The 25,325-nt window shown below is 34.1% G+C and overlaps 1 protein-coding gene across 22 annotated transcripts in view; it reads left to right on the top strand.

Annotated features, from left to right (window-relative positions):
* Positions 1–25,325, top strand: part of LOC123745767 (zinc finger and BTB domain-containing protein 14) — a 191,875-nt gene that overhangs the window by 102,731 nt on the left and 63,819 nt on the right. The window contains exons 6-7 of one of the 22 annotated variants that reach the window (XM_045726658.2): positions 1,257–1,337; positions 4,559–11,639. The exons of 17 other annotated variants lie outside the window; for them this stretch is intronic. In XM_045726658.2, the coding sequence (XP_045582614.2) occupies positions 1,257–1,337; positions 4,559–4,987 (510 nt within the window). In that variant the 3' untranslated portion in view covers positions 4,988–11,639. Of the gene's footprint in view, positions 1–1,256; positions 1,338–4,558; positions 11,640–14,295; positions 14,722–16,680; positions 20,056–21,739; positions 22,509–25,325 lie in introns of those variants that run through there. 4 more of the 22 variants (XM_045726674.2, XM_045726672.2, XM_045726680.2 and 1 more) reach the window with 4 other exon arrangements.

Here is a 25,325-nt window from a genome sequence, read left to right as displayed (position 1 = left end):
TTATTTTGCATGTAGTGATCATATCGTCTGTTTTTCTTGTTTCTTCTAGCTTCCATATATAATTATCACCTTTAGCCTATCCTCATAGATCTTGTTGTTCAGTTCTGGAAGTCATTTAGTTGCATGTTTTTTAGCCTTTTCCATTTGATGTGCACTTAAGTTGTTATGGGCACTAAGTTCCCATTTTTTGTTTTACGAAAGTCGTGAACAATTTCTTTAATATTTCAATGTGCATACAGTATATTCTGAAGTTTGAAAGTGCAGCATAAGCTCATCACACAGTGTTATGTAGTCCTCTGATAACAGTACTATCAACAACCACCCCTAGATATTTTTCTTTTTCAGAGTTCTTTAAAGCATTTCACATAATTTGTTGGTTGTGTATATGTAATTATCTAAGTGTAAAGGATAAATGCTATTCTCCTATTGTCCGGTCATGTGTATATGTATATGTACTTGGACAAGGTGGTAATTGGTGCTCCTGCTGTCACCTTCCTGGTGTTTATGTCAGCTGAAGATAAGGAGACGATGTTTCTCTCTTGCCTTACTTAATGCCCGTGCCTCCCTCCCTCCCATCACAAACGACTTGATAATGGTCCGGGACAGACCGAAACGTCTTCGTCTCCTTATCTTCTCGTATGTGATTTAGTTTCACCACACTAACTAGTCAGGGGGAAGGATTTTTTATTGTTTTCTTTTAGTTTTCATATGGCAATCTAGCCACATGAAATATCGCCTGTGTTTAGGTTAATGTCATACCTATAGTCTAGTTTCTTACAAAGAATTTAACTTTGGAGGAGCATCTAGAATTAAAAACCTAACTGACCATGGTTCAAACTGTGATTGTCAGAGGATGTGTAAGGATGTATAACGCAGCAAGACACCCCAGATTATACCACATACCATGTGCAGTATAATATCTTAGCAATGTATAAATAATTTTGTAGTCCTTATTGGGAATAAAACAGCCCTAGAGTACTGTATATTGTAATTAGTTTCAGCAATTTAGAGATTTTATTCTTTATGACTATACAGTACAGTAAATTGCTTGTTGGAATAAAATATTTGGAAATTAAGTAGTAAGTTTACATCTTGACAAAATTTCTAAAACTTGTATGTGTTATTTGAAAGACTTTTTTGTACACTACACTGATTCACCGAAGTTTTAAACTTTAAGACGTTAATATTTTTCTAGTTTTGGTGCTTACATTTTTTAACTTATAACCAAAAGAAGTAAGATGAAGCCTCCTCTTCAGGTGGAACGAGAGAGAAACTGTGAGCCATGTGATGGGCGAAGACCTACAGAGGACTGGCAAGGCCTCTTCACTACCACCAAGGTGCACCAGTGCTCTTATTGTACCTACAGCACAAATGAATTATCTAATTTAAAAAGACATATTTTAAAGCATACTGGGGAGAGGCCATTTGCTTGTTCATTTTGTTCATATAGGACAACAACGAAAGATGTGTTAAAGGAGCATATTAATACTCACACTGGAGAGAGGCCGTATTCTTGTCCTCACTGTCCATACACTGCTTCACATAGAATTGCATTAAAAAATCACATTCGGAGACATACTGGAGAGAAACCGTATGCATGCCCCTATTGTCACTATCGTGCTGCAAGGAAGGGTACTTTGAAGTGTCATTTGCGAACCCATCAGTGAGACTGTTGTGTATTGTAACAATTGTAGTGCAACACATATTCATACATTATAATTATTATATGCATCACTTCATTTTAATTGTGTTCTAAGGAAAATAACTTTGAATGTACAGTACAGTGTATGCTGTATAGAATCTTAACTTTCTAACATTACGTATCTGTTTAATTTACATTTGAAAGATATTGTAGCTATATTACCTTGTGAAGCCTTTCTGTAACTTTCAATTGCCTGCCTGCTTATGAAAATGACATTTTAAAGGTTTGCAGCCTCATCTTATGTAGGGCATATTTAAGAGACCCTTATGCACATAACTTCATAGTACTTTATTTACAATTGTCAACACCATATTTAGGTATCATTGCCAGTCATAATTATTATAATTATTATTATTATACTGTATGTGCATACTGCTGCATATTTAATTTATTTGCTGTCAATGAAAAAAAGTTCACTTTGTGAACCTTTAAAAATTATCTATTGACAGAAGACAGAGGAAGCAAACAATGTATTTGAATAACAGAAAGGCAGTTAACTTTATATTTTTGTGCAATATAAATACAAATATTTACCTAATATAATCACTAGAAATGTCTTGTGTGAATGTAAAGAATACATTAGGTAATTTAGTTAAGTAAAACAAAATGGTAGTGTATAATTACCCAGCAGGGCAATAATTGCATTTTCAGTCATGTTGTACATTTACAGCCCTATCATTATCAATTTGTTTAAGATTATTAGCAGTTATAGTGTTTAGTTACAAAAAAGCTTTGTAAATCATACAACAAAGTTTATTGGTGATCATATTGCCTCTTTTTCTTCTGTCTCCTAGCTTTGGCATATTTAATGCCTCTAGCCCCTCTGTAACTCTTGTTTCTCAGTTCCGGAAGCCATTTTGTAGCATGCTTTTGCACCTTTTCTAATTTATTAGTGTGCTTTTTGAGATATGGGCATCACACAACTGCTGCATATTTCAATTTTGGTCACACAAAAGTCATGAACAGCATATCACCTCTTTTTCTTTTATCTTCTAGTTTTGGCATATTTAATGCTCTTCCCTGCTGCCACTTTTGTAGATTGGAACTATGTTAGCCTTTTTCCACACATCTGTTACGACTCCTGTACACAGGGATGTCTGAAAAATCAGCTGAAGTGGAATGCTGAGCTCAGGTGCACATTCTCTCAGAACCCATGGTGAAACTCCATCTGGACCAATTGCTTTGTTCTTATTTAGCTCCACGAGCATTTGTTTCACTTTGTCTCTAGACACCTCTATGTGTTCTGTGCTGTTTTCTGGAATTCTTATTGTGTCTGGTTCTCTGAAGATCTCATTTTGTACAAACACACTTTGGAAGTTTTCATATAATGTTTCACACATTTCCTTTTCATTTTCTGTGTATCTGTTCCCCATTTTCAACCTCTGAATATTATCCTTTACCTGCAGCTTGCTTTTAATGAATTTATAGAAAAGGCCTGGATCTGATTTACATTTGTCTGTTATAACGTTCTTAAAGTTCATCTCTGCCTCTCTCCTTATTGACCTATAGTTGTTTCTTGCGTCTTTGTATCGCTGGTATGTTTGGGGGTTTGGCCTCTTCCTATAATGATTCCATGCTTGTGTCTTTTGATCTCTGGCCCTCTCACAATTTCTCTTCAACCAAACCTGTTTCCTAGGTCTGCATCTCTGTTTTGGTATGAATGTTTGTGTGCCTTCATTGTATATTTTGCAAAATTTGGCATACATCTCATTTACTTCCTTGCCTAGCAACAAGTTTGTCCAATTATATACATGAAATTTTTTTTTGAAGTTCCCCATAGCGTCCTCTCTTGAAACCTAGTTTAACAGTCGTTTCACTGTCCCCATTCTCTACTAGATTATATCGCATAGCGTATTTAATGTCCAAGAGGACGTGATCACTTTTTCCCAAGGGAGGAAGGTATTGGATGTCAAATATCTCTTGTTCTTACCTGGTGAATACTAGATCCAGTACTGGCGGAACATTCCCTTCCCTCATTCTGGTGGCCTGCTTGATGTGTTGATACATGAATGTCTCCAAGATGAGGTTTACAAATCTGCTTGTCCAAATGTCCTCTGTTCTTGCCTCGTAGGCCTCCCATTCTATTGCCTTAACGTTGAAGTCCCCCAGTACCAACAATCGGTATTTATCTTTGTCAGCTCTTACCGTAATCTCTCACATAATAATAATAAGTGTGTGCATTGGTTAGAGTTCGTGTTCATGCGTGTATCTCTCTGTATACCATGGCATGTGTAAAAGTTAATAACAGTACAGTATTTATTATTTACCTTAAATATTTTAAGCACATTAAGCTCATACTTGGTGAAATTCTTTCTTAATATTTTCTCATCAGTACATAGTAGGCCTACATACATGAAACATGTTAAATATTGCTTAAAGTTTTGTTAGTTTATTCCACTTTACCAGCTTATTATTGTAAAATTTTATGATTTGCCTTCACAAATTGGCAGCAGATTATATTATACAAATTTCCAGTTACTTTTACAAAATGCTAGATATATGGCATAAATAAGATAAGGATCTGTTATTGATCAATTCCTTTGTGGAGTATAAAGAATATTAAGCTTTAGTAGACCTTATACACATAAATAGAAACTGAAGGGGAAAAGTCTGCATTTGATTGAAATTGTTAACTAAATTATTTTCCAGTAATAAATATATTGTACAATAATTGTATTACTGTACAAGGTACCAGTAACTTATACAATAATTGTGTTATTTTGGTTTCATTTTATAACATTTTTATGTGCTCATTGTGTTATTTTATTTTGAAGATTGCAATTGGTGGAGATAACTCAAAAAGCTATATGATTCCATCTGTACATTTCAATAAGTAAGATGAAGCCTCCTCTGCAGGTGGAGCGGGAGACTAACTCTCAGTGGACTGATGGGAGAAGAACTACAGGAGAATGGCAGGGCCTCACTTCTGCCAGCAAGGTGCATCAGTGTCCCCACTGTACCTACAGCACAACTGACTCGTTTAAACTCAGGAGGCATACTTTGAAACACACTGGCGAGAGACCATTTTCATGCCCTTATTGCTCTTATGGTACAACAAGAAAAGAGCTCTTGAAGGAGCACATCAATCTCCACACAGGAGAAAAACCATACACTTGTACATTCTGTCCCTATAGTGCTTCACAGAGAAGTTCACTGAATGTTCATTTACGTAGACATACTGGAGATAAGCCTTACTTATGTACATTCTGTCCGTATCAAGCTGCACATAAGGTCTCTCTGAAAAACCATATGTTGATGCACAAGACAAAAGACAATAGTATATAACCATATGATGGATCTCAAAAAGATTTGGATATTCCAGTCTGTCGAAGGCCATGAGTCAGAATATATTTTTAATTTTATTTGTGAAGTAAATCATTGTGTTAAATTCCATGTTATAAAAATGTTAACATTGGAAAGTTGTAGCTAGCAAGCAATACAACACATACATTTGGAGAAAATCAACTTACATATATTTGCTAATGCAAATATTTAATATTACCATATTGTGTTAATTTGTTTTGCTTATTATTTTAGCAAATTTTATTCTTAATATGGCGATTCACAAGTTCTCTTATTCCTGTGAGTTTGAGAGAATCTTCAATTTCTGTGCCAGCAGTGTTTTGAGCCAGGTCACAATCTTGCCGCATTTTTTATTTATTTTTAAATTGTCATGAAAATAGTGTGCATGCTCTCATGTACGTGTTCCAAGGGAGAGAAGACACTCCCCTTCCCTGTCTTTCCTATCCAGTGTGGCCTATATTTGTGTGTGATGGATTTCCCTAAGTACAGTAAAAATTTCTTTATTATGGCTTGGTTAGATTTCTGGAGAGTTTTAACACTCTTTGTTTGGTAATTTAATGGCAAGGAGAGAGGAGAAGCTGTCATTGAAATCCATTTATTGCATATCATAGATTTGGACTTTAAACTATGAGTAACTTTTTTTACATTTCTAGCTCTCTGAACTTTAAGAGAATTGAGTCTCTGAATCAATTAATAACTAGTATACTGTCATCTGTGTGTTTTTGTTACCCAAGTAAGAAAGTTTTCAGTGCTTTATTAAGCTGGTTTATGAACTGGCATTTTATTTCATATTCCCTAAATTGAGTCACTTTAACACACACAGTATTTTTAATGTGTAATTACTGTGTCACAGTAATCAAGATAGAAGCTTGCAAGGTGTAACTGAGTATCAGTTATGCAAATATGTAAACTATATATTTTTGTCACTATATTTTTTGTCTCTTTAAAAAACAAAATTAGCAAGATGTCTGGTGCAAAAATTTTGCAATTCAGACTTTCCTTTGAAATATAACTTAAATTTTTTTATGCATAGCTATAATATTTTATTTATCCATTTTTATTATAAAACAACTAAGATAACTTGCTGTGCTGCAAATAAGATTTTTTTTTAAAACGAAATTTGGTTTAGCATGTGTGCAAATGTAATTTAAATTTTTATAGGTTTTGTGTTTAATATTCTCACAGTTTGCAGTGCCTTATGTTGAGTATATTGGCATGAATGATATAATTTTGTGTACCCACTCATGCAGACAAAATATTCTTGGCCTTGCTGCCTCAAAACATATTCAATAAAGTAGATTTGCAATAAACTCCAAGGTAATCCATTTTGTTTCTTCTCAAGACATTATTTTACCTATAACTGTAATTAAGGAATATATTGAATAAATGGTAATTACAATCTGGTCCAGATGTTGCCAATTTAAACTTGTGCTATACTAATTTTTGTGTTCTAAAGTAAACCAAACCATATATTAAAAGATTTGACTTGACTTTTTTAAATGTACTGCAAAGTACTTTGTCACAGTCATATGTAACTTTTGAATATTCCGTGACACGGACGGTGCTATGTAGCCTTCCAGGCTTGGTACATAACTTACCATATTAAATCAAAGAGAACAAGAGTGATAAAAGGGGCCCCCAGATACTTGGTCAGTGAGCTCCTACACTGAAGAACTACCCACTTTTATGACATTGACATTGGGATTGTGTATGAGTAGAAAGAAGTACAGAAGAGTTTGAAAAATAACCCCCATCAAAAAGTTGGGTGTGATAAGTCTATAAACATATTTTACCCCCAAAAGGCTTTTCAGTACCTTCTAAATATTAGGATAATTACATGCAGACCTGTTATTGTGCTTAACCTTTAGACAACAGTTATCATCACATGATGATTCCTGGGGAATTATGATTATCATCATATAATGATTTAAACAATTATTGTTTGGGATTTACACGTGTGATGCAAATCAGGATATATGTAATAGGTCTATGTGGATGTAATGAGTTTACCTTGACCCTTGAAAATTTTTTTGCTACCTTTTCATGATTATGAATGTGGTTATTGTCGTGAATTTTACTAGGGGTAATGGGGGTCGTCGTTATATGACGATTTAAACAATTATTGTCTGGGGGTTTACATGTATCATACAAATGTGGATATAATAGCTCTGTGGATGTAAATAAAACAAATAAAAATAAAAACAAGTGATAAAACAACCAGTGAAACATCCGAGGATAAAACAGGAAGCACCAGCAAATTGTTGATAGGTGCCAGATGCAGCCTTGCAGAGCATCTCCGTCAAGTGAAAGGATAAATATACACCTTTTTGTGTGTGTTTCTTTCTTACATTATGCATACAAATTAATAATTCCATAATAAAAAAATTTGATTTTTTTTTTTTTTTTTGCACATATGCAACATGACCATTTTTTTTCATAGCTGCTGTCCATGGGTTAAGAGCTAATTTTATAAAACTCCACCAATGGTTATCTGAGCATCAGTGCTGTAGGGATTTTCAGAACTGATAGCTGTGATAACTAATAACCTGATTGAGCAGTTAACCAGGAGGCCAGGTCAGGGAGTGATCTTCAAGGGCACTGACTCCTGGAGTCACCACGTGGTAGCCACAAAGTAGAGGTAACCTTGTACACAGGTTATTGATTATATAGTGAACGACAGTATGAGCACCAGTGAGGAGACCACTCTCTTCCATGGTCATTATCATTATTATACAGACTTTTATTTTATTTGCTTGTCGGTTTGGTGCCGTCTATTGATAATTACTTACTTTATTTGCTTGTTATCTTGAGATGATTTCGGGGCTTTAGTGTCCCTGCGGCCCAGTCCTCGACCAGGCCTCCACCCCCAGGAAGCAGCCCGTGACAGCTGACTAACTCCCAGGTACCTATTTACTGCTAGGTAACAGGGGCATTCAGGGTGAAAGAAACTTTGCCCATTTGTTTCTGCCTCGTGCGGGAATCGAACCCGCGCCACAGAATTAAGAGTCCTGCGCGCTATCCACATGGAACATGTTTTTACATATTCAAGTATAATTATGCTCGACTGGATCGATTTGTGCTGAATTCCTCTGCTGGAAATCCATTGCACACAAGTTCTGCTATTTTTCATCAGTTTCTTCAAGTTATATTTGACCGACGATGACTGTATAGTTGAGTATTTTATTTAATTTGTGCCAATTACAGAAAACTTCTTTATGTACAATATTTTTTTTAATTGAATCTTTTCTAATTTTTCATCCCCACTTTCCTAGAATTGTTCTTCCATTTTCTACTTCGAAAAGCTGAATGAAATTGTTTCAACTTAACCGGATTCATGAATAATACAGATTCTATCATTTTTATATACAAATATTTTTTAGTTTTTTTGTTTCAAAATGATAGAACATATCTTTGTGCATTTTTAAACACAAAAATATATTACAAAATTATTTGTTTATATACGTACTTTACACGGTATTGTATAGTACCTGTAAGCTGCCTAATTAAACTCATCTTTAACCTCTGTTATGTGCCGCGTTTATTGTGACATTCTGGCTGTGCGCTGAAAATCAAGTGTTCGCAAAAAATTTAGTTTTTTTGTAAAATGTTAAATTACCTTTCCTGAACATGTACATATAAAAAAAAATAACAAATTCCACTTTGGGTGTGGGGACATGGACAAAGTGGGTGCGTGACTGGCTGTTCGCCCGTGTGTGAAGCTCTCAGAGGCGATCATGCGGGCCATTCAAGCCTCTCGAGTTGCCACCAATATATTTCAGCTATTTTTTCTATGTATTTTCACTGCTTTATGATTAGTTTTTATCATATATGATGCACATTTCTGTCCTTTACAATGTTCAATATATACAGTAAAAAGTTCATAATGTTCAATGGAATTGTGATACATGTGTCACTAATGTGTCCACAACAAATGTTCATTGACTCAATATTACCTGTTCAGTATTCAATATATTTACAATATGTATACTTCACACACTTTATACCGTCACACAATGTATTATACACTCAGTACTTCGGAAGTGAGTTATAATCAAAGAAGCAGTCCATGGTACACATCGCAACTTCGCATTCAATGCACCAGGTACAAACAGATTTTTGCTTCCTGTTCTTCATTTTGTGTGCTTGCAAATAACACACTCACATACACCCTTTACTTTAATACCTGTAGGTGGTATGTAGCCAAGCTTGTGAAGTGTAAGGTAGTCCTGAAAAGATCACTTTTAAGGTAGGATTGAAGAGATTCAGGTACAGTGTATTTGGGAAGAGATTCAACTATTCTCAAAAAGAGCGCTTTGTAAGGTAGGATTGAGAAAATCCAGGTACTGTATTCTTGGAAAGATCTAGGAAAAGTTCAATGACAAAATTCTGTCCTGATATAACTCATATCTTCACCTGTATATGGGAAAGTGGATGCAACACCAACATCAGAATCATCAAATTGTGGTTTGTGTGTTACAAAATTATTACAGTCCTCCCTAGTGAATTCACCCGTGTTCCTTATATTGCCACCACCACAAATGGCAATAAACACCACCATGGAAACCGCTAACACACTGTACGTCTATGCTACCTGTATCAGACACATTATCATTGATCCCAGAAAACGATTCATCTATAATCATCTATAAAAATTGGAGATGACACAGGTGGTCATGGGTGGCGCTCAGCCACTACTGGATAAGCTTGCTGTATTGTCCTCGTCGGTGCTGTATCACTTGTATCAGACCCTTGTGTTAGGTCCTTATTGTGCCTAGCTTCATCAATATCTTGACCCCTTATGTTCTTCAAACAATAAGGTTTGAATTTCACTGACAGAGATCGATCTTTCAACACCGCGTCCAATGGGATTGGGAGCCAGAGGCGCGTGCGCCACCCATGAGTGCTCATTCAAAACTGATTCAGCCAACAGCCTTAGGGAAAGTTGGGATTTTTTTCAAGATGGCTACCTCTCACTGGAGGTCCCAGGAGTCCATTCGTATCCAACCTACCATTCGCGTTTTGAATTGGTACGAAATCTTTGATTGGTGTTTTCTAGGCCTGCACAGTTTTTGCTAAACGAGTTTTCTCGGCCAGCACAGTCCAGTGGTTAATGTACAAACCCCTGAATTTTCCACTCAATCTTTTCCGTGAGGATCTAAATACCAGTAACAAAGTCATACCTGCCTTATCACACCTCAGCCATGATCACTTTTTCTATATCATATTGCCTATTTTGTCCATATTTTGGTATCTATTTTTTCTACCTGGTCTGGCCACATTACTTTTGCTTGCATACATATTTCTACTCTTTGATAAGAAGAGTTATAAAAAGAAAAAAAAGTTATCAAAAGAAAGTTATAAACAACCATGAATAATGAGAGTGCATGAAAGATCACCATACAACACACAAGACCACATAAAGAACATTGTGCAAGGAGCCAATGCTATGGTTTCCAGTTTCAGAAATGCTTTTAAATATACAGCGATGGTGAAATACTAAAGAAATTGTTCACAAATTTTGTGAAACCAAAGTTGGAAAATGCAGCAGTTGTATGTACATCAACAAACTGGTAAAAGTGCAAAAACATCAACTAAGTGGCTTCCAGAACTGAAAGACAAGAGCTATGAGGAGAGGTTAGAGGCATTAAATATGCCAAAGTTAAAAGATAGAAGATAAAAAGAGACGATATGATCACTACATACAAAATATTATTTGCAATTGATAAACTTGACAAGGAAGAATTCTTAAGAATTTGGACTTCAAGAACAAGTGGTCATAGATTTAAGCTAACTAAACAAAACTGTCAAAGAAATAAAATAAAATTCACTTTCACAGAGTGGTAGACAGTTAGAACAAGTTAAGTGAGAAGGTGGTGTGCGCCAAAACCGTCAATACAGTAGTTTCAAAGCGTTATACAGTACTGTATGACAAAAGGGGCTGGGAAGATGAAACATTGTGAGTGTAGCTCTCATCCTGTAACTACACTTAGGTAATTACCCTTCATGGCCATTTATAAATCAGAATGAAAAAATCCTATTTTTATATATATTTACTATTAAAATGCTAATAATAGCTAATATGGGAAAACAAATACAGTACAATCAAATGGAATGGTAATGGTAATACAAAATGTAGACAATTGCTTGTAAACTTGTAATAAAAATGGTGTGTAGTAAAGTATGTGTATAATAAAGATTGTGTTATGTGGATCCTGTGTAGCAAGGATTGATTGAAACTAAGATCATATTTACTGAAGGCAGAGTATAGTGAATATATATTGCGTATGTGTATGTTGAAATGTAATAACCAAAACCTTAGGCTTTGGGGGAGATGCTGGATGTCCTAAAGGTTCAACCCCAATTTTACTCCCAGGAAACATGAAGTACCCTTTATGATGTATTATATATATTTCATACTCTTAAGAGTTGGTTAATTATATAATGCATTAAATAAAAAACACATAAGTAGATCGTACAAGTAAGATTGCTGCATCAGCATTTTTGGTAAACTGGTAAAATTATGAGATTTTATTAACCTCAGTGAACTGCAAAAACAAATTTTTTATCTAGATGAGAAGATTTTTTAGTTGAAAAGTAAAGTTTATATTCTTATCAAATAAAAGTTAGAATTTTACCCTTGTGTACCTTTAACCTTTGTGCTGTCCCCACCATACACAGGTGATAAGTGAGTGAGTGCTTCAAACATCTACAGTAGATTGTGCTCGGCACAGACTGTTTATAGATCACTCAGGGTTTTAGGTTATTTTTGGTTTGTAGATGTCTGGCTGTGTTGATGCCATGCCACATTCAAGGAACACTGCTTTAGTGACAGAAGTTGTAATGCCACTTAATACATTGTCAGATAACACAGCCACTCCTTAGGATTTAGTGCTTCTGCTATTGGTAGCGGAAGTGCTGGCCATCCCCACATAGAATTTGCTCCAAAAGTTCTAATCATGTGCAGTAAATTCACAAACTAGTGTTGGTGCAACAAGCATCTGTGGTGGGCAAGTTTTGCTATTGTGTTGAATGGAAACACACCTGACATGCAGGGCAGCTGCTGGTGTTTCTCAAGATTCACAATTGTTCCCTTCTCCCCCCTCCCTCCCCTCTGCTTTTGTTTTTGTAACTTCAAACGTCCTTCTACCTCTGTCTATTGGAATCTACCAAACTGTGTGTCTACAGTATATCATTATCCGCAATTAATAAGCTGGAACTTTACAAACAGGTAAGCCTCACAGAACATAATAACTGTTCTTTGTCCACCCATTAGAGTAAAATCAGCAGGTGACCAACACGGTATGTTGGCACTCCAAGCAATATTAATTCAAGACTACTTCAGAAATAGTATTTTTTATGTGCGGTAAGTACTCAATATTATTAATATTTTAGTCATTACAGTACAGTATATAAAATTTGTTTATTAGAGAAATATTAATCTTTAATTGGAAAGGGTTGTTATGCTTGGTACATCCATTTGATTGTCAAGTCCTCTGCTTGCTTTTCCTGCTGATCTCATTGCATGACTGCCTGTTTATGTAGTTATGTACTGTAGTTTGGTTCTTGTGATGCAGTTCAGAACATTCAGTGTGTGTGTGTGTGGAACAGAAATGGAACACAGCACAATTAATGCTGTTTGGAGGAAATTATGGAAGGAGTATGAATGGGTGTTAAAGGGTTCCAGAATACAGACCAACTAATATCCTATCTTTATTATTAAATGAATCACTGTGATAATAGACTATTAACATTAGTTGTTGTACTTTTTTGCTTATTACAAATTTATTATTGAATGGAGTGATTTTGTTATGTTTTTGGAGGCCTCTGGAACCTATTCCTATTTTCCGACATGTTATTAAGTTCATTTTAAGCAGATTTGTTGTTCACATGGTTTCCAAGGAATGCATTTCTCACAGTTTGACTCGCTTGCATTGACTGTTGGCCATTTGTGAGGGTCTACAGTATAATGTGGAGCAACTCCAGTACCACAAGCTGTGCATTAACATGTGCATTGATGGGGGTGTTTCTGTTCATTTTGATTTGTCTCTAACTCCTGGTCCTACTGCGAAGAAGCATGGTGGTGGTATATACTTGCTCAAACATTGTGACATCACCCTCTGCAGAGAGCCAGCCCTCTGTAGGTTAGTGGTGACGATTTGTGCCTAAAGTCTCTAAATTTGATATTACTGATGCAGGTCTGCACAGGATTTTATTATAGGTGACAACTTCAGTAAACTTAGACTCTTTTCCTTACAAAATTTATTGAATAATTGATGAAATATATTTTGAGTGAGGTATGTTAGGAAACAATTTCTGTGGCAGTAGCCATGCCATTTCTGTCTTCGATCATTGTCGAGTGCTATCTCATGACCTATACTACAGCCTCCTATCATTAGGTCGTGACAACATGTCTCCTTACATGCTATTAAGGTAAATATTTCCCTTGCCTCAAGTTGAAGCAGACTTTTTTTTTTTCTTCACCTTTATCTGCCTTCCATTCTTCAGGAGCCTATTCAGTCTTTGAATGGCAGTTTTGCCATTTTGCCTTTGTCATTATCTCAGTTTCTTGTGTGCCTCTCGCCTGAAGATTCAGTTTATACACTGACAAATACTGTTTCTAAAGACAATAACAGGGCCTTTCATGCATTGATCGTGATAAAAATAAAAAAATATTTAAAATGCGATACAGTATTCATAGGGCTGGTATTTTGACATTTTTGTTGCTTTTCCCACTCTTAAAAGAAAAAAGCCACTGCATTATCCTGACATTTAGTACAGTATACAGTAATTAAATTTACATTTAAAACCAGAAAATGGCATGTACAAATATACAAAATATTCCAGAATTAAATGAAACTGATCTTTTCAGTTCAGTTGAACAGATCTTTTTCAGTCTTTTACTACTTTCTCTCATTCTTCAATTTTACCGATCATATTCTAGGGCTGGAAAGCCTAACATTTGTTTTACCAGTCATATTTCTGCATTAGATGAGCTAATATTATTTAAGCATCAGATGAGAAGAAAATTCTTATTTTAGACTAATTTTTTTAACAGTTTTGGGCAATTACAGCATAGTACATCATGTTAAGAAGCCAATATAACATATCTGAGTTATGAGAATGTCAGTTGACTGACATTAGACTGTGGTTGCATTATATTCCTGACAATAGTCGAGTTAAAATGATTTGTTCATTACAACGACTAATCACTTAATGATTTTAGTATTTTCAACTCACATGTTTAGATTTTGAACTTTTTTTGTTAAAGTAAGACGAAACCTCCTCTACAGGTGGAGCGGGAGACAATATCTCTCTGGACTGGTGGGAGACGAACCACAAGAGAATGGCAGGGCCTCACCTCCAGCAAAGTGCATCAGTGTCCTTACTGTCCCTACAACACTACTGATTCCTCTAATTTTAGAAGACACACTTCAAAACATACTGGGAAGAGGCTCATTTACTGCACATATTGTTCATATAGTACTACGAGAAAAGACCAACTGAAAGATCACATTAACATCCACACTGGAGAGAGGCCTTTTTCTTGTCCTTATTGCAGATATAAAGCTACTCAAAAGAGCTCTTTAAATGTCCATATTCGAAGACATACAGGGGAGAAGCCATACACATGTTCCTATTGTCCCTATCAAGCTGCCCATAAGTCATCCCTAAATATTCACATGCTGATACACAAGTCATAGAGTAAGGTTAAGGTTGCGTTAAAGTTAATTTTTTTTACCTCAGAATACATTGCTTATGCTGGACTAGATCTTATGTTACTAAAATTATTGACCAAATTTGAGATGTGAATAAATTTATTCTTGTGGAAATGGTACAAGCTTCCATCTTATTTCATATTCTTCAATGTAGGATCCCTAATTGCTATTTTTTTTTTTTAACAGTAATACATTTAGGGTAACTGAATCTTATTTACTAGGAAAAGAATATACTCAAGTGTTCAGGAAGAATCTACAAGGTCTTCTCAGAATACACTTTATTTTTTCCTGTGAGGTTATGGGTCTCTTCAATTGCACCAGAGGTGGTACCACATATATGTATACAATAAAAATAAATATATATATATATATATATATATATATATATATATATATATTATATATATATATATATATATTATTAAATATGACCGAAAAAGAATTTTGGAGAATTGATTTTTGATTTACCTCCAACAGTGAAAAGAAATGTACGAAAGATTGAGAAAATTCGTGTTAGAATTATTAATCTTACTTTTTCGGTCATATTTAATAATATATGTCTACAGGAAAGACTGCTACCAAAATATACTAATATATATATATATATATATATATATATATATATATATATATATATATATATATATATATATATATATATATATATATATATATAAATATATATATAATGTAATATAACCTTTTGCTCTCTTTGATACGGGCATGAAGTAGACATAAGGATGAACAGTTTTATGTTTTTAAATTGTTTTGACAAGAAAATTATTGAGATGAAATGAGGGCTTTGTCATGAGGTACCTCTATGTACTCTTCCTTATTCTCTGAAACTCGTATTGTGTCTGGTTCTCTGAAAACTTAATTTTGCATAAACACACTTTGGAACTGTTTAGCATTTTGCACATTTCCTTTTCATTCTCCATGAATCTGTTCCCAATTTTCATTCTCTGGATTTTATCCTAGAGATGCAATTAGTTTTTTAATGAATTCCTAGAATAGGCTGGTTCTGTTTTACATTTACAGGTACAGTATCTGCACTCCCATTCTCAAAGTTTCTTTTCGCCTCTCTTCTTACTGCCGTGAAGTTGTTTCTTGCTGTTTTTTATATTGCAATGTGTGTGTGTATCTCCACCAATAGGTGGAGATAAGGAAAAGTGATGTCATGTACCTGTATTTTGTAATCCTTATAGGGTGGCAAGTCAGTAGTTTGAAGGATGAATATTTTTCATCCTTCCTGTTTTCTCCTATAAATTAATTTTTTCGTTAATGATAGTGTGTCCATGGTCAATTTGATTAGTTGGTATATGTTCCTTGTTAATTTGAAGATTTAATAAGTTGTATTTCTTATTATAGAATGCACATGTTTGGTTTTGATACTTTACATAAAGTTTTTGAGTGTACAGTATGCTTTAAAAACAAGTCTTCTGCTATAAACTATATAATACAGTGCAGTGGATTTCTGCTTGAACAAAATAATTGGTTCTGGACATTTCCATTGTATCTGATTTTGCATCTAATAATCACTATTTATTTTATTAGCACAAATGATAAAACATGTTGTGGCAAACATTTTGATGGAAAATCATTTGTAAAAGGTAACTTATTTATTCAGTTTATATCAGCATTGTAATTCCAATGTAGCAGGAATTCCTTTATTGTCCAGATGCGATTTCCATTGTGTCTATAAACATACATGATCGGAAACTTTGTTGCATCCAATATCCCGTTGTAGTGGAAAGTCTCTTTACAATACCATACTGAATATACATTAACATTGGCTATTCTGTACAGTATACAGTACAGTAATTGTATTTAAAACAACTCATAATAATTTTAATCATTAAAATTTAAACTTCTACTTGCTGCACATCACACAATTATAAGAAATTTTAGAGTAAGAGCTTGCAATTTTTTTATTTAAGTAAGATGAAACCTCCTCTACAGGTGGAGCGGGAGACAAACTCTCTCTGGACTGGTGGGAGAAGAACCGCAAGAGAATGGCAGGGCCTCACCTCCAGCAAAGTGCACCAGTGTCTTTTCTGTCCCTACAACACTACTAATTCTTCTAATTTTAAAAGACACACTTTTAAGCATACAGAAGAAAGGCTCTTTTCCTGCACCTTTTGCTCATATAAGACTACGAGAAAAGACCAATTGAAGGATCATATTAACATCCACACTGGGGAGAGACCATTTTCTTGTCCTTATTGCCAATATAGGGCAACTCAAAAGAGTTCTCTGAATGTTCACGTTCGAAGGCATACTGGACAGAAGCCTTACACTTGTGTTTATTGTCATTATCAAGCTGCACATAAATCCTCTCTGAACATCCACATGATGACACATAAGGCAAAGGACCATGTTGGATAATACTGTATACTGTTTATAAAATGGTGTATACAAATTAAATTGTTGTTACAGAGACTAAGCTGTATAGGTAACTAAAATAAGCTTTACTGATTAAAGAAGCTTGTAATCATACTTACTTGCCAGAGATCTAAGTATTTAATTTTTATTATTAGGCATCCCTAGTATGGATAAATTAGGGTTTCTTATTTTTGTTATAATTTCTTATTTTCCTTTCACAGTGTCTCTGTTTAATGTTTTGAGAATGCCTAATTATACAGACAGTACAGGAAATGAATGGTTGAGCACACACATTCTTTTTCCTTTTAATACACTTTTACAGAGTGATAGATGGTTGGAACAGGTTAAGTGAGAACGTGGTGGGGGCCAAAACTGGCAGTAGTTTCAAAGCGTTATATGACAGTGCTGGTGGATCTACGCTATACCATGAGCGTAGCTCTCATCCTGTAACTACACTTAGGTAATTACACTCTTTCTCTTAAGGTTCATTAGGAATATCACTCATGTTCCTAATGAACTGTAAATTAAGAGCTATTATCCTACATCGGCTCATCTGAAGTCTGACCCTAGTACTCATTATTTGTTTCCATTAGGAATTTAACTTTATTTAGTACTAAGTTACAATTGTGTTAGGAAAAGATGAAGCTGGCACCAACTATATGCCAAAGCTTTTGCATTGTTCGTTGATTATATTTTATGCATACCCTACTATCTTCCCCACCCTCCTACTGTCTTCCTAACCTCCCATACTCGCCTCTATTCCTCAACCCTCTGTACCCTCCATCCACTATGCTTGAATACTTTTATCTGTAAAGATGTTCAAAATCTTTAAAGAATTCTGATAAAGAAAGAGATCTAGGGGTGGTTCTAGATAGAAAACTATCACCTGAGGCCCACATAACGAACATCGTACGAGAGCCAATTTCAGAATTGCTTTTAAATACATGGATGTTAAAATACTAAAGAAATTGTTCACATCCTTTGCTAGACCAAAGCTGGAATATGCACCTCCACATACCCCCCCCACTTACATTCATCCCGCTTCATATTTTTTGTTTTGTACTGTATTGTAGTTGAATATTAATAACCCGAGTTAAATAAAATTCAGTATAAATTTTCAAGAAATACTTCAAAATTTTATGGAAATACTAGGAAATATTTGACGTTAAATAATGTACTGTACTGTATACGGTATAGTTTTTTAGATTAGGGAAGTTTGCATAATTCACATACAGGTATTAAGTATAGTACTTCCTGAATGTATCTCCAACAAATTAACAAAAAGCATGCAATATATGCCACTGGTGGGTCGAGCCTTATATATCTTCATGTTGCAGTGTGCCAAAAACATTTGTGCTACAGTATTTCACATTATAGTCCATATCTGTAGTCAAACATTAGTTTCTGTATGAGAAGGAGCATTCCAGTGGGAGTTGCAATTTGTACATCAAGAATGTTTACTTATTGTTCTTAAGCACAGATTGCTCCAAATTTATTAAAGCCTCTATGAAGCAAAAACATATCTATTATAATGTTCAAAAACTGCGAATATAATATGTAACATCTTTGTGAACATTGGTAGATTTTCAAAGCTTATGGGGAAAACAAAATTCACCATGATGGGCATTAGGCAGTACTGTATGTGTCATTCATTGAGGGGAAAGTCAGAAAACTTTCAGATCTCAGGCAAAGGTTATCATCCTCCATATTGGGTAATAGCTATAAACATATTCATCCTAGTTTTGAACTGGTTTTGATCATGTATCATCATCAAGATGTTCATGGGAAATGAGATGCTTTTTCCTAAAAGAAGAGAATGCAAAAACATTTTACTCATAGCATACTCATACTCTTTGCATAATTTACTTGGTAATTTACTGGACTAATCAGTCCAGCAACCAGGAGGCCTGGTCGACGACTGGGCCGCTGGGACGCTGAGCCCTGGAAGCACCTGAAGGTAACCTCAAGGTAAGGTAGCATATGTGCAGTCAAAAGACTGGTCCTGGAAGTTAAATAAACCTTTAAGAGGAGTGGTCAGGGAGCTTCAAGAAAATCATGCAATACCAGGGTGCAGTGTCACCAAAACTACTCCTTGATATTTAACACCACGAATTTGGTTTCTAGGACAGAGTTTCACAGAAGAAGCCTCTTTTGAAGTGATGACATAAACAGTAATGCTATGAATTCACCAAAAATAGCAACTGAATGATAAATTGAACCATGTTTCATATATGAATGATTAGCACTCAGGAATTTTTTTATGCACTGAATGTTTTTGTCAAAATTTTTGACAACTTCATTGAAGTTCGGAGGTGAATTTGTTTTGCATCCTCTAATATACTAGTTATCCAGAAACTTTAGTTTACCACTGCAAACAACAAAAATGTCTAGTATCAACTGTAATATACATGTTTGAGTGAGGGCAGATGGATTCCAAAATATTTCAGGATATTTTATCCATAGGTTTGCTCCCATAGCTAAGAAGTTGAAGATTACAGTATTGTAATAACCCAATGCACAGCTACCAAATTTTTGTTGTATGAATTAAAGAAAGTAGTTTAGAAGTACATGCTACATAATCTGAAGAACGGGGAGAATTATCTTATTGGAGGGATAGTAAAAAAAAAAAATCCTACTGAGAATTGCCTGAAAGATTTAAAGGGCTACAGAAAGTATGTTCTTTATTCCATCATTGATACAGGATGGACAGTGAAATGTTAATTTGTTGAGAAAAGAATACATATGAATATTTTATGGTACATTTAGAAAACCATGCAATTATATTGGTTAGATGTGTTTTTGTTTTATTTTTTACTGATAAGTCTTAAACATTCATGTTTTTTATTTATTTATGCAACTTATTTTGAATGTACACATGCTGTTAACAATAGCTGTTAAAACCAACTTTGTTATACATATTGTATTCAGAGTGTGAATAAATTTGGAGCCAAGTGTGTTTGTTTATAGTCGTCTCCTTAACTGCAGTAATTATCTTTGACCATCCTGAATTTTATAAATGAATATTTTAATATTTAGAAGACATCACTATCCAATGAATTATTCTTCTGCAATGTGTTATTGTTGTTAAACACAAAGGTTAAGTAGTGTTATTGCATGGCATTATTCTTCCCTTTACAGTCAGATGGTCACAAAACTCTGTCAGCCTCCCATATACTTAACACTTGACAAACCAATAAAGAAGAATATCTCAAGGATAATTATTATCCTTGAGATAATTATCTCAAAGATAATCATTATTCTGGAGATAATGTCCTTGAGACTCTGGACAAGAGTGAGAGAGATACTAACATAAGAAAAATACTGTAACTAGCAGCACTACACTCCTCTGTCATTACTGCGGTGCAAATTCATCGGAATATTCAGAATATTGGAGGACATTTTTCTTTCTTCTGTTTTACATTTTTTTTTTAATACAAAATGGTTATTTATGTTTGAAACCTATCTCTGGTTATTCATGCAATTTGAGTGTCTGCATTTGCTGTTTGCCAGTCATAGTTGTCCTGTGACCGTATGGTCTGCTGTTGGCCGTCTGCACTGGTGGCTGAGTTTGTGACTGTTGCGCACGGTACTTGATCCTTGCTTAGTTTTATTGCAAAGTCTATATGTTTCAGGTTTGTAGTTAATACTGTACAGTACAGTACATTTGCCTGGATGAAGTTCTTTTCAAATTTATGTGTGGATGCAAAGTGTTGTCTTTTTGAAATTCATTATAAGAGGTGAGTGTGTGTGTGATTGTGTGGTGTTATTAAATTTGGGATGTGGAGGTAATTACTTTTGAATATGGTAAAACATTGGTATATGCAAAAATATTTGTTTTAAGGAAGAAATTATTTTATAATATATTGCATACAAAAATAATACAAATAAAATGATTATCATCATATTCCCAATTAATTTGTTGAATTCCACCAGCACTGATGGCCTGTTTTTCAGGTTGCTGTATCATTAATGAGAAATGAAATGACCACTGCTTGAAATTTGATGAACAATGATAAAGCTGAATTTGTACCAACATTGTTGCTAAGGAAACAGTTATTTGTGAACAATGAGCAGGATGGAAAGTGCATATTTGGAGATTGATTAAAAATAAATTACTAAATTTATTATTATTAATAATGTGAGCAAGACAATAAATTTCCAGGAATGTGTTGAAGCAAAGTGTAGAATCATTAAGTGGAAGACAATTTTTATATAGTCTTTAAACTCTTTAATTTTATGGGTTGCCATATGTTTTTCTCTTTTGGTGTGAAGACTTGAATGACTTAATTGATATATCTTGAAATTTAAATAAAGTCCTTTAAAATAATATATGATTTTGATTTGAGGGGCATTATTTGACATGAATGAATGTACAGGGTATGTTCTGAAATAAATCCACTGCACTATTACTATATATTCTACATGACATTTAGTTCTATACTGTGCCCTTCTGTAAATTTATTCTTGAAAACTTTCAGATTACTTTTTAGCCATATTAAGTTCAGGGATTATTGTATATTTTTTTCACTTAAAACCTAAGCTTCATCAGGCCTCACATCTGGCATACTGTATAATAAATTTAGAGTTAAGAGGGTGTAACAATTATTGTAAAAGTAAGATAAAGCCTCCTCTACAGGTGGAGCGGGAGGCAAACACTCTTTGGACTGGTGGGAGAAGAACCACAAGAGAATGGCAGGGCCTCACCTCCAGCAAAGTGCACCAGTGTCCTTACTGTCCCTACAACACAACTGATTCATATAATTTTAGAAGACACACTTTAAAACATACAGGAGAGAGGCCCTTTTCCTGTCCTTATTGCTCGTATAGCACTACTAGAAAAGAACTGCTGAAAGATCACATTAACATCCACACTGGAGAGAGGCCATTTTCTTGCCCTTATTGTCAATATAAGGCTACTCAAAAGAGCTCTTTAAATGTTCATGTCAGAAGGCATACTGGGCAGAAGCCTTACACATGCACATATTGTCCTTATCAAGCTGCCCAGAAATCCTCACTGAAAAGCCATATGCTGACACATAAGGCAAAAGATCATGTTGGATAATACCTAGTGTAGATATGATCAATACCAAGTATAGTATTTATAATTATGACACTAGTAGAATAATATACAGTACTGTATCTAATCTCGTAATGCTTGTACCAGAGGCTATCATACGTATTATTAAACCAGCTTCATCAGTTTGAAAAGTGAGTAAGTTTTAACTTTTGGAACAGGTTTATGAGTACAGTACTCTGATAGATTTTAAGTAGCAACTTAAAAGACAAGAATATTTTTTTTTTTTTTTCAAATTTAGTATAAGTATTTCAGAATAAGCAATCTATCTTTTATGTATCCTGATGTACTGTATTTGATAAATAATAATAATAATTTATCATTTATTAAATATTTGTATTATTTTCTTTTTTGAAAAGCATTGAGAATGAGATAATGATATCTAATAATTATAGTTATGGGTGAAAGCAGTATCTTGGGAACAGAATAGTGGTTGTAGATCAAAAGGTTTATGAATAAAGGAAAGGTATGTATATCATATACATATTTTGAACATAAGGATATCCATAAATTTACTATACAGTATATGGTACATGATAAGAGATAAAATGTTATGCCTTGACTATGCTTTTCAAGAGAAGTATGTTTTAAGTATGTGCAATATTAAAGCAGCGAGAGAAATACCTATAAGTTTGTCTGATCACATTTTAATACTCTGTAAGATAAGAGTAAATGGTGAGAGGATGGATGATCCTCACAAGGATTTAAGAGGTGAAAGAAAGATAAGTCGTTGACTAAGATAGAACTGGTCAATGAATAAACAGACACATTTGCACAAATTGGTAGAAGAGTGGGAGGAATGATTTGGTGGTATGAGTGGTGTCAATGATTAGAAAAAGAAATAGACTTTTAGATACAAATTGATCAAGTAAGCCAAGAAACTAGGTGTTCAATGAGAGTATGAGGCATGTAAAAGGATTAGTTAAGCAAAAAAAAAAAATTCAGGAGTAAGGGAGAAAAAGGAATGGAAATTATTTAGAAAAGATTAAGCTCTTCTGGAAAGGAGGAGGAAGGGCAGCATGGAGAATGCTGGAGGGGTAATGTTAAATGGTGATGAGGAGATCAGAAGTAGGTGATAAAACATTGAAAAGTGTAATGGGTGGAATTAATTAATGGAGTGCCAATGTGAGCAGGATTTTACTTGATGGTTTGAGAAGAAATTGAGATACTGTACTGTAGTAGGAAAAAGGAAAATTCAGTGAACCTATAACTGCTATAAAGCATGTAAAGGTTTGTAACTTACCTTACCAAGAGAGTAGTTCAAATCATCATAACCATTCTTCACATCTGTTTAAAAACAAATCACAAAATTAATTGATTGTTTATTTATCATTTTATCAATTTATTATGTATTTATCATTGTCAGTTTATTATGTATTTATCATTTTATCAATTTATTATGTATTTATCATTGTCAATTTATTATGTATTTATCATTTTATCAATTTATTGTGTATTTATCATTTTGAACATGGCATATGATAGCGCAGTCATTGGTGAATAATTTTATATCAGAATTACTGTAGAACTACTGTATATGATAATTAGTGATGAGCCCAGTTTTATATAATGACCAGGATGTACACAAACATACTTACCAGTCTCAATATAAATATTAAACACATTATCATTTACGATGCATTCTTCATTATTACTATGGTATGTAATAGAAGCTCATATGCAAACAGTTTCGTATAAAAATAGTGCAAACAATCACTAATTGAAACCAAACAAGTGAAATATAGAATTTTCTCTCCAAGCTGGTGAGGAAGGAGGGATAAAGGTATTCACCGCCATCCTCCCTAGCCTTTACACTCTTGGCTAGCCGTGGCTATTGCTTTGTCATGCATGTTTGAAAACGTTTATTTACTCATGGCTTTGGAAGCATTTTTATCTTTTCAATTCTGTGTATAGTGAAGTTAATATTGAGTGACAATAATACTCTGTACTGTACTTGTATATAATTTTGTTATATTTTAGTATTATGTTAGTATTGTATTAATATTTAAATAAACATTCATTTAAGTAATAATGAACATAAATAACACTTGGCAGTGTAATTTTTAACTTTTGGTTGTTCTGTGTATATTTTTAAATATTAGTATTTTATAATATGATTTGTCAAATGTTATGTAATATTTGTTTGATTAAAGGTGTTTAAGCATTGTACAATAGGTTGCACTTCCATTAGGGGGATCATGGATAATGATAACAGCTGCCTTTTGATGCTGAGCCTCGGTGACAGCTTGCATGAACAGTCCACACTTAATCGAACAATTTATATGTTCCACTGAACAATTTATATTGAATAAAATTTGTTTGGATCATCCAGGAATTGGTTAGAGTAGAGTTCATTAGAGTGAGGATGCACTGTATGTGGTCTTAGTGGGTATTAACGAGTAACGTTCAACATGCTGCAAGTTTGACCATGTGTTCTTTATCTTGCATCTCTCAGTAATTATATATATTAATGATATTTTAAAAATATTTCACTAAGATAAATCCTTGAACAAATTTTTGGCAAAAATTTCATAATAGTGAGACTGTGTAGCTAGTTGTAGTAAATATCATACTAAAAGTGCCTCTAATTTAGATTTTTTTATTAAGATTAGGTCATTGCAAAGGGGAAAAATTACCTGTTAGAAAAAGGGAAATTTAAAAAAAAAATGTAGGTGATATTGTAGTCTTTTCCCAGAAGATGGCAATGGAATGGTAAGGACAGATGGCAAAGTGTTCAATCTTAGATTGATGAAAAATGCAAAGTAATTGTGAGATGAAGATGCAGTGTGAGTATTGCGAGACCATACTTGGGGAACGGTACACAATTTGCAAGTTGGCGTGTAATTACCGAAGTGGGAAACATATACTGTACTGTCATGTACAACATAGTATATTCCAGTATATCAAATTCAAATAAAAAACTTTATTCATAAATGGTTGAACATTTATATTTGAGTTTGTAAAATTCAAGTAAGGTAGATGATTCATTTCCACAAAAAATAATAATACAGTTCTGGTTATTATAATTTTACATTTTATCACAAAATGGCAGATTCTCTATCTGAGTGGATGAGATTGTGAGTGGGTTTGTGTAGTGGTGTTGCCCATTTCTATAATACAGACCACTTCATTATTATTTTTTAGGTTG

This window comes from Procambarus clarkii, chromosome 88 (genome assembly GCF_040958095.1).
Source record: "Procambarus clarkii isolate CNS0578487 chromosome 88, FALCON_Pclarkii_2.0, whole genome shotgun sequence".
Taxonomy (NCBI): Eukaryota; Metazoa; Arthropoda; class Malacostraca; order Decapoda; family Cambaridae; genus Procambarus; species Procambarus clarkii.
The sequence above is the reverse complement of the archived record's forward strand: the minus strand, read 5'-3'. Positions and strand labels throughout refer to the sequence as shown.